Here is a 10,600-nt window from a genome sequence, read left to right as displayed (position 1 = left end):
CTATATGATAAACGTGATGACTTTAACTTTTCTATCGTCAACTTCCCTTACTTATGCAGCAATATACCTTCATCACCTGCGTACGGAGTATATATATCCCAGTTGATTCGATACGCAAGAGCATGCACTACGTATGAACAATTTCTTAAACGAGGTAAATTATTGAAAAGCAAGTTAATGAAACAAGAATATCAACAGTCTCGTTTAAAGTCATCATTTCGTAAGTTCTATGGTCGATAAAATGACCTTGTCAGCAAATACAATTTATCAGATGAAATGATGTTTTTCATACCAATTGTTAGTCCATTATTTATACACTGAATTGACGACGGATTTTTTCCGTTATTTCCTGATCATGACAACGAGCACACGGCGGGTGTGACCGGTCAGCTGGGGATGCTCACTCCTTCATTGTACCTGATCTCACCTCTGATGTTTCCGAGATCCGTGTTTGCTTTGCTCTTATTTTGTACATTGTTTAATGGACTTTGAAGATTGAATACTGTTCGTTATCTCCAAATCCTTCATCCAAAACAAATTTTAATTTGGTCGATTAATAATATATACTGTTGTAGAGTGTATGAAAGAAATAGCAAATTAATTCATCCTATAAAATAAAAAAAATAATCAAATCATTAATCAAATTTAAAATTAAGCGATTCGAATGAAATTCTAATAAAACGTTGTCCGAGTCTACTGTAAACTCACTTTTCTTTCGAAACTTCCTTACAAAGAACACGAAGAAGACGAAATGTTTAAAAAAAATACTTTCAGATTATCCAATAAAAAGAATCATGTCAAAACTCGTGAGATGTTCTGAAAGGTAGTTGGATACTTATTTCTTCATATTTTAATGAGGTTCGTTGAGTTTAAATAAAAGGCGACAAACAGTGGGAAATTGAGTTAGGCACACACACAAACATGTTATCATCTTTATTTATTGTTTTAGTGAACAGTAATCATCAACTTGATCTTGGTCGTCGTAATCATTATCTTCAGAAGAAAAAACATTAGATCGCTCATGATTTTTCCCAGTATTGAGATCACTGTAGTCACTTTCTTCCATTGAATGATTTATGTTTCCATGAGCGTGGTCATAATTTTCATCAACTTCGAGATTTTCCTCCTTTTCATGAAGATGATTGTATACGTCATTATTTACGTCATTATTTTCCATTGAGCTTTTTAAACCTCCTTCGGGGTCTCCGTTCTCGTGTAATTCATCGGAATGAGCAAGCGGTGGTACGTTTACAACTTTTCTCTGAAAAATACTTTTCTTTAATTTTTTTTTTCAAAATAAAGTTTTTGATGTGCTTTTTTAAACCTTGAAAACCAAAAAAACAATTGAATTCAAAGAGGCATACATAGTTTCTCTGAAATTTCAAACTGTATTTATATACAAAGAAAAATATCTTAATTAATTAGTTAAAGATTCTTTTAAAAAGTTAAAAGTAATTAAAAGCAGTATTTTTTAAAGACAAATTTTGTAAATGTAGTAATAAAACTGACATTTAAGATAAATATTTGTACACTCAATATATAGAACGTCGTGCAATTATATCCCAGAATAATTTTTTCCCAATATGCTTATACATTTTTATATTTTTACTCGTTGTACGAGATTAAAGTACCAGTATCATCAACAGCTCGGTAAGGGTAAGTCAAATAGTCTATTAAACATGTTATCTATTAAGTAATAGTACAGGTTTCTTACCTGGGTAGCATTGTTTTGAAGCATGTCTGTTTCAGTCTCATACGTAGCATTATTAAAAACAGCGGTCCTTGAACACTCTCTATAAAACATAAAATTTGAGTTGCTATCTCCCTTTTTAAATAGGTTAAAAGGAACTGATGTCAGAAGTTTTTAAACACAGGGTCAAAGTTAAATATAACCACGCAAATATTTTATACTTAGTTTTAAATTTTCCATATCGTAGATGTTGGTGGATGGTTCCTACTGCAATAGTAAGGACAATGCCTAAGATAAGGCCTCCAATAACAGCTCCAACTGTCACACTAGCTGCATTGTCTTCTGCAACGAATTTCACAAACTAAATTATGATGTGTCCAGTTTAAGAAACTTTGCACAAACAAGAGGCCCATGGGTTACATCGCTCACCTGAGCACTAAGGGTAGGAAAAAGTAGAAAATGGCTTTTAATGGTAAAGTTTAAATCCAAAAGTAGTCCCATGACCAATCATGGATTTACTATTTTTTAGAAAATGATTTTTTCCTATATATATCTTAGAAAAATTTGATCGGCCATTTTGGCCCCGCCCTACCCCCGGAGATCATGATTTGAACAAACTTGAATCTACACTACCTGAGCATGCTTCCATATATATATATGATGAATTATGGCTTTGTCATTCTTAAGAAGAGATTTTTAAAGAATTTTCCTTTTTATTTCTATGTAAAACTTTGGTCGGCAATTTTGGCCCCGCCCTACCTCCGGGGGTCATGATTTGAACAAAGTTGAATATACACTACCTGAATATGCTTCCATATAAATATGATGATTATGGCTTTGTCATTCTTGAAAAGAAGACGTTTAAAGAATTTTCCTATATATTTCTATGTAAAACTTTAGTTGCCCATTTTGGCCCCGCCCTACCCCCGTGGGTCATGCTTTGAACAAACTTGAATCTAAACTATCTGAGCATGCTTCCATATATTTATATATGATGAATTATGGCTTTGTCATTCTTGAGAAGAAGATGTTTAAAGAATTTTCCTTTATATTTCTATGTCAAAGTTTGGTCCGCCATTTTGGTCCCGCCCTACCCCCGGGGATCATGGTTTGAACAAACTTGAAACAACACTACCTGAGCATGCTTCCATATAAATATTATGAATTATGGCTTTGTCATTCTTGAGAAGAAGATTTTTAAAGAATTTTCCTATATATTTCTATGTAAAACTTTGGTCGGTCATTTTGGCCCGCCCTCCCCCCAGGGGTCATGATTTGAACAAACTTGAATTTACACTACCTGAGGATCTTTCCCCATAAGTTTCATCTTTTCTGGCACATTGGTTCGTGAGAAGAAGATTTTTAAAATATGCCACCAAATTTTCATTAATTCCCAATTATCTCCCCTTCAATGAAGGCGTGGCCCTTCATTTGAACAAACTTGAATCCCCTTTACCCAAGGATACTTTGTGGTAAGTTTGGTTGAAATTGGCCCAGCGGGTCTTGAGAAGAAGTCGAAAATGTGAAAAGTTTACAAACAGACAGACAGACAGACGGACGGACGGACAGACGGACGCCGGACAAAATGTGATCAGAAAAGCTCACTTGAGCCTTCAGCTCAGGTGAGCTTAAAAGGGTAAGAAAGTTTTTATCAGCGGGCTTGAATTGATTTCTAACTGCAGATCCTCCAACGTCCCGACCATCCCAACCAAATTTATCTACATTTTTTTCCTTATTTTGTTTCTCTTACTGTACATGTACGAACTTAAGGTATCCGACCCATATTAGGACCAAAATTTCTAACCTTAAATATCAATTGTTTGTAAAATATCCTGATATTATTTTAAAGCATTTAAGAGTAGAAAGGGATTTACCAAGATAAATTTTCAAAAATTTTATTACCTAAGCAGAAATTAATTATTGGAGATTGCATTGAAGTCTATGGAAGGATGCAAGTTTTTTAAGATAAAAAAAAATAAATACTTCAAATATCAAAAAATGCTGTGGTGGAAAGATGTATTTGATCATTGGGAATAGAAAAACAATTAGAAATAATTTTTTTACCAGACAGATTTTTTTAAAATTAATTTTTATTGAGTAAAATCAAAGGGAGATAACTCGTCAAGGGCAGAAAAGGTAAAAAATTAGGACATGTCCCACTCTTACATTCTGATACTAAAAGATGAAAATTAGTTCTAACCACACTATTTATTCAGCCCATACATATCCATTATACATTCAATTCCAGTCAATCTGAGGCTAATATGGATCGGATACCTTAATAAAAGATTTAATTTTTTTGCTTTTTGCGAAATTATTACATATTGTGGGATAAACCCTCAAATTTTAATGCATATGTTTTATTTATTTTGATTTAATCATTGCCCAAATTTGTAAATCTAATACTGGAAATATGCTTACTTTCCTGCTCCCGAGTATTTGCTTGCAAACTACCACCTGATCTCGCTGAAAGTAGTAACATATCCTCATTTAATTCTTGTAATACTTTGCAACATAAAAGGGAGAGCTTGGTGAGCACACAAAAATGAATCACCAGTATTTCAATAAATTAAAATTTATAGTCCTAACATTGTTGTACACATTCAAAATTAACTGTTAGAGCAAATTAATATAATATTTAAAATAATATTAAAATTGTTTTTAAAAACATAAAGAGCAAGAGCCATCTTATGCATAAAATGGCCCTCTACTTATATCAATTAATTAACTATCACCCTCTTTCCATTTCATATAACAAAATAAAGTAGACAATTAGTGCTTTCATTTTCTATAAAAAAAAATTCGTTTTGATTATTCAGATATTGAAAACAGGTCTGCGAAATTGCAATGATCTTCAAATTTGAAGAAAACATGCGTATTTGGCTACTTTCAGCAAAGAATTAAAATATGAGCACAGCCCACGATCCAAAATTCAAAACATGTTTTTTTAATCTTCAGAAACAGAGCTTTCATTATGTATTTGCATATTTTGGATCAGAGGTTGTGCTATTTATGAAATGTTGAAAAAATTCTTCAACTTTAGGTCATTTTCAAAGGAATTTACAGAATACGAGCAAAATGACGCATTTTATGACGTCATAATGCATTGACTAGATAGGAAATTACGTCACGATTAATAGATACGTGGTCACCAACACTGCAAGTGATAAATACTGCATTTGCAATCTAAACTGAGCAGTTTTGATTTTTTAGAAATTCTCAGGGCCAAATAAGGCCAGAAGTGGTTCTTGCTCTTTGCGTTTTATTTCCATCATAGAAAGTAAGTTATAGTTCTAAATGCGCACTTTCTCGTTGAATTTCTGATGAAACTTGTTACAACGTTAACATATAAACACTATGTTGAATGTCTGTGGAAAAAGTCTAACTAGAATGCAAATAAAAAGGGGATTGTTTTGAACTAAAAACGCATCAGATGGAGAAACAATCCTGTCGATTTATTCCTACAGGAAGTTGTTTGAAAGATTTTGTGTTGACTGTAGTGGATGATAAATTCAGGACAAAAGTAATCTTTTGAGTGCATCTAGTAGGTAAAATGGTGAAAGAATTTTATTCATTAACTGGAATGACAAATACATTTTTCATTCATAAGATCAGCATGTTTTGTATTCTTCACTAGGTCACTATTGTTCCAGTCAGCCGACCAAACGCGTTTCTAGTTTGAAAACTTCCAGTAATGGAAATAGAAAGAAACACGATAACAATGAATCTACTGTAAAACGATATATACATTGATTATAAATAAACTTACATGTAGAACATTCTGAATCATTCAGTGAAAAATATCCACGCCGACGGACGCATGTATCATTCTGACAAATCAAGCCTGATACCATAGAACACTGCTCATTTCGCTGACATGTGTCATTCAATTTCAAATTTCCTGATAAATAAGAAAAATGATGCAACTTTCAATTGTATGCAGTTACTTATTGAGTTAACTTAAGTACTGCATTATTATTACCCGTCGTTCCTATACCGAGCATATTATATAAAAGCTCTATAATACAATGGTTTCATCAGTATTCGTTGAGCAACAATTTCGAGAATTTTGTTCTTGAGCAGTTCCATGAATTCAAATGTTCATTGAATTTAGAAATATGGTACTGTATTCAGTTGTAAATACTTTAATCTACAAAATTACGTGTCCTCGATAAGGTCTGTTTTACAAAATCCACGAAAATTGATGAAGCCACAATTTGCTGGTACTCCAGACGCTGTGATCAGACCGATAACATCCAAAAAAAAATCAATGCTAAAACTTAACACTCACTAAATTTCCCTCTTTATAATTGTTAATTTTGTTGTTCTTAATTATGAATTCAGAGTTTTCCTTTAATACAGACGTAAGAGCATTTAAAAAGGTTGTGGCGAGGCAAGTTAAATGATACAAATGAATATTACGAGGAGCAAAAAGACAATTATAAATATTAATATACAGTTTTTTGTTTTATATTTTTGTGATGATTTCGTTTTGTAAATGTTTTAATTAAATTAAACCAAAGACATTCTATTTTCTGTGTTCCTAGTGTATTGAAAATATAGCGGTGTATTCTACAACGCAGTATATAACAAGGTTTCGTGTGTTCAAGTGTATTGAATATTGGATGAATTGAATATTTTAGGTGGTTTCAAAAAATTTCACATAATGTAAATATATGTACATGTATATATCAGTTTAAAAATAAACATTGATATCATTTCAATTTTGCTTTGTTTTTTTTATTTTTCAAATAAACATTGATATCATTTCAATTTTGCTTTGTTTTTTTTTTTTTTCATTTTTCATAGAATTTCAACTTTTATCCTTAAAATTTAAAACCAAATGAAACTTCCTGGAAAGTTTAACAAATATACGTTATTTATGTCAGGCCTCAAAAAGCATGTCCAAAAGTTTTAAAGACAACATAAGGAAAATATTATTTTTTAACAATAATAATGAATTCAATTATAAGATTATATTCCCTAGCATAACCTTATATCCGCTGACATTTTGAAAAAGTTAAAAAATAATAATAATAAAAATAACGGTACCAGATGTCTTCCTTTTCTTCTTCGTTAAAGCGTTATCATCGAGTATTTGCTAGAACTTTTTTAAGAGCCCTAAAATGTCCTTTACAATAAAATGTTGTTATTTTTTGTTTTAATTTTTCATTTTGTTTGATATTCTTATTTGGTCCTTTTATCGTAGAATAAATTTCTGCGACTTGAAGTACTTACCCTTTAAACATTTATTTTCGAATCCTATATACCCAGACCTGCATGAACAGATATTTCCCGTCGATAAACATTTCTTGGAATCTTCTGTACAGTTCTGGGTTGATGAACACAAACTTTTTGAGCTGTTTACTGCAATGGAAATGTTACCTTACATTTTATATGTTTTCCTGTTTATTTCTTCCCTCTAATCTACACCTTTTATCCATGTAGTGCTAAAAATTTTAACATAAAATATCAATGAAAAAAAAATAACTAAAGAAATATTTCCAAAATTTCTTATGTTAATGGATCATTCAGCTGTGAATGGTAAGTTAACCCAGTGCTGCTACGAATAAATTATTCAAATTCTGTAACTATACTATCAACTTAAACCCGCTGAATCCAAAGTGAGTCAAAGTTTGAGAGAATAATTAAAAATAAATGTTTTTATATCGAATGTTCTTCAGCTGTGTTTGATAATCTGGCGCGTCAGATTAAAAGAGATATTTCATTGGAGCAAAGTAATGTGCATAAAATGAAAATATGACGACTAACATAAATAGTCTCAATATGACCAAAAATGTTCATACTGAGGTTATAAACGTTTGATGATCGCCGTAGAGTGAAATTATTTAATTTGTTCTACATATTTTTTGGATAAAAACATATCGGTCAGTAGTATAAAAATTTCTCAATGGAATATGCGAACTTACAATTTTCTGAATTTGTTTTGCAATTAATGGTCATTGTTCTCTCATCTTTAAATGGATTTAATGGATCTAGTATAATATTGCATTTCCTTTCCATTGTGATAAAATCCTCGATCAAGCCATTGATTCTTAGTTCTATGAATTCCAAACGATACTTGGTTTTAAATATCCCTTTTTCTTCTTCTAAGTTGTTGATTTTTACGCGACATTTTCTAGGACAAAAACTTGTCTCTGGAAAAAATAAGAAAACAGCATTTAAGATAATAATAATGATTATACATCGTAATACTTTACTATAAAGAAAAATCCGATTTAAAAAAGATATTTTTATAACGATATCTGCCTTGCGACATCACAAAAGTGGTTAAGTATTGTATATATTTGACTAGTCAGTTGACCCGGGGTCATTTTCCAACATTGGATATTGAACCAGGGGTGTTTTTCTCCGCTGAAAATTGAGACCAAAGGTCGTTGAATTTACACCCAGGGTCATATTTCAACAGCTTGATAATTTTTTACTTATCCCTGATGACCTCAACAAGTTGAAAATTGACTCTATTGAATATTGACCCCACCCTTCTCGACGCCCGTGGATTAAATCACAGCTGAGAAAACCAAGCCATAAATCTGTGTTTTCATGCTGTTGAATTTAGAACCGGTTTCATGATCAAATTCCCCGATCTGGCCGAGTTTTCAACGGACTAGGGTCTAAATGCAACATCTTAGGCCTCAGTTTTCAACGTTGAAAAATGACCCTGGGTCAATTTTCAACCCAGGTCAAAAGTCAATAAATCTCATATGTCGACTTTTGTGTAAAAAAATAAAATCGACGGAATGTATCTAACATTGTTCGTCACAGCACCAATGACTTGGGTATAAATTCAAGAGTAAAATACTCATCCTTGCCTGTCCTTTTCAAAATCTCAAAAACTATTCATAATTATCGTAAATAAAGAGCTTCGATCACGATCATACATATACAGTAAACAGTTACTTCCCATTTGTATAGAAAGTCGCGTTGTCCCTTTTTAGCAAATGTACATTGTACATTCTGTATCTTGTGAAAAATTCGCTATAACGATGATTCGCCAAGTTAAAATTACATACAAGTGTGTAATTATCGATACGTAAATTTAGATAATAATTAAAAAAACTTTTCTAATTTCTTTCAAAACTATTTTTAACACCCGTGACCTTGAACGGAGGTTAGAACCCAATTAGCATGCTCGTTTATAAAAATAGAAAAGAAAGAAACTCTTAATACTTTAATACCTGTCCAGGCGAAGTTGTTACTTATCAGGCATTTTGTTTTCCACCCTTACCATCCATTTCAAGAAAAAAACTGTTACCAGGTTATTTTCTCTTTTATTTTTTCGCTGCGTTTCAAAACAAGAATCTTATAACGAGTAAAAACAAAATTTCATCCACCTATGCACTTTTCATTAATGATTTAGAAAGATAATCACACAATCTTGATTTATTTTATTTAAACACTATCAGAACATTTTCATTTTTCAATGTTTGTAATACATAATTGTAATCAGTTATAATCAAGCTAAACTTGTTTGCATCGAAATGGCATCCTCACCGAGATGGTGATTTAGCGGTAAACATCAGAAAACCAAAAGTTAATTGGATGGTGACCACGCGTGTCAAACAAGGTGAAAGAGACATACACAGGGACTAGCAGCTAAATGTCGATCATTTTCAAGTACCCAATGATAGACCATATAGTTTATTTGATTGACAGGGGATTACAGACCAGTAAATCTGAAGGCAGTGCTTATTATCTCGGGCTTTAACATAACATGCATGTAAGACCCCATGGTTCGATATGAATAACTTGTTTGTGTCAAAGAAATTCATACTAAATACTAAATCTTTTGAAATACAACACAAACAAATATTTCTACATTTTTTGTCTATTTAATAACATCTTTTTTCTTTACCTGAAATAGTCTCTATTTAGGCCTGGGGTGGCTTCCTAACCCGGGCTTGGACCAATTTCATTTGCTTACCTGCTGCTTCTAGCCACTGTGTAGCATCTGTTAACGTAAACTTGCATCCTTTATCTCCCCAGGCAAAATCAAACAACGTTTCAAGGCACACTTCACTAGAAGGTAAATAATATATTTGTTTCCACCAATTTCAATATCAGCTGAAATTTGTGTGTGATTTTTGTTATCAAAACAAAAGAACACTTTAAGTTGAAAACAATTAAAACTAGTTCTAATTGTAACGGGGACCGTTACAGATGTTCCCCAAACGCTCACCAACTCCCTTTTGGTGCCATATTCCCTACAAGATTCGTTAAATAAGACAAAATCTATGATTTGAGACTTTAACAACGTTTACCCAGAAGTGTACCAATTTCATTCAAATTTTAGCATTGCACGCGTGCGCATGTGAATGCACGTGCGTAATGACCATATAATCTTGTCTTCACAATGTATAGATTTTAATATAATAAATAACAAAGCATTTAATCCAAAGTATTAAAAAATAAGCTAATTCCAGGTATTTTTGATTTTACTCATTTCACGTGCATGCACGTGCTCATATGAGCATGGCGACCTTACTTTCTTGAAGAAGTCCATTAGATCTATCTATGTTCTAAATCCCACCCTGTTTGGTTGAAAACCAAGGGAGTTATAGCTGTTCAAAGTTTCAGCCAATCAGACTGCAGCGCACGTACATACACGTGTATGCATGTGCACGGTGACCATATCTTCTTGAAGAAGTCCATTATATCTATTCATGTTCCAAATCCCATCCTGTTTGGTTGAAAACCAAGGGAATTATAGCTATTTAAAGCATAAGCCAATCAGATTGCAGCGCACGTGCATGCACGCGTTTTCATGATAATTGCTATATATCTTATTGTAGGATACCCTAATACATGCCTATGTTTAAAATTTCAAAGGATATCGTCAAAAAACAAGAACGATATTGAGACTTAAATTTCAGCCAATCAGAGCGAAGC

General features: G+C 32.3%; 1 protein-coding gene and 1 long non-coding RNA gene across 2 annotated transcripts in view; both read right to left on the bottom strand.

Annotated features, from left to right (window-relative positions):
* Positions 1-917: 917 nt before the first annotated feature.
* LOC134260368 (uncharacterized) overlaps positions 918-10,600 on the bottom strand; it is a 60,979-nt gene continuing 51,296 nt past the window's right edge. Inside the window, exons 7-10 of the mRNA XM_062742940.1 lie at positions 4,112-4,156; positions 1,912-2,032; positions 1,715-1,793; positions 918-1,261 (exon numbers count right to left, since the gene is read on the bottom strand). Coding sequence (XP_062598924.1) covers positions 938-1,261; positions 1,715-1,793; positions 1,912-2,032; positions 4,112-4,156 — 569 coding nt within the window. The 3' untranslated portion in view covers positions 918-937. The remainder of the gene's footprint in view (positions 1,262-1,714; positions 1,794-1,911; positions 2,033-4,111; positions 4,157-10,600) is intronic.
* On the bottom strand, positions 5,466-7,686 carry LOC134260369 (uncharacterized). The gene is made up of 3 exons (XR_009990532.1): positions 7,621-7,686; positions 6,929-7,057; positions 5,466-5,591 (listed from the first exon to the last, which is right to left on the bottom strand). It is a non-coding gene; the product is annotated as an uncharacterized LOC134260369 (long non-coding RNA).

The sequence above is a fragment of the Saccostrea cucullata genome, unplaced genomic scaffold (assembly GCF_032062105.1).
Source record: "Saccostrea cucullata isolate Sc308-1 unplaced genomic scaffold, CSIRO_AGI_Scuc_v1 ctg435, whole genome shotgun sequence".
NCBI classification, from domain to species: Eukaryota; Metazoa; Mollusca; class Bivalvia; order Ostreida; family Ostreidae; genus Saccostrea; species Saccostrea cuccullata.
Note: the sequence above shows the minus strand (reverse complement) of the source record. Positions and strands in the feature narration are given on the sequence as shown.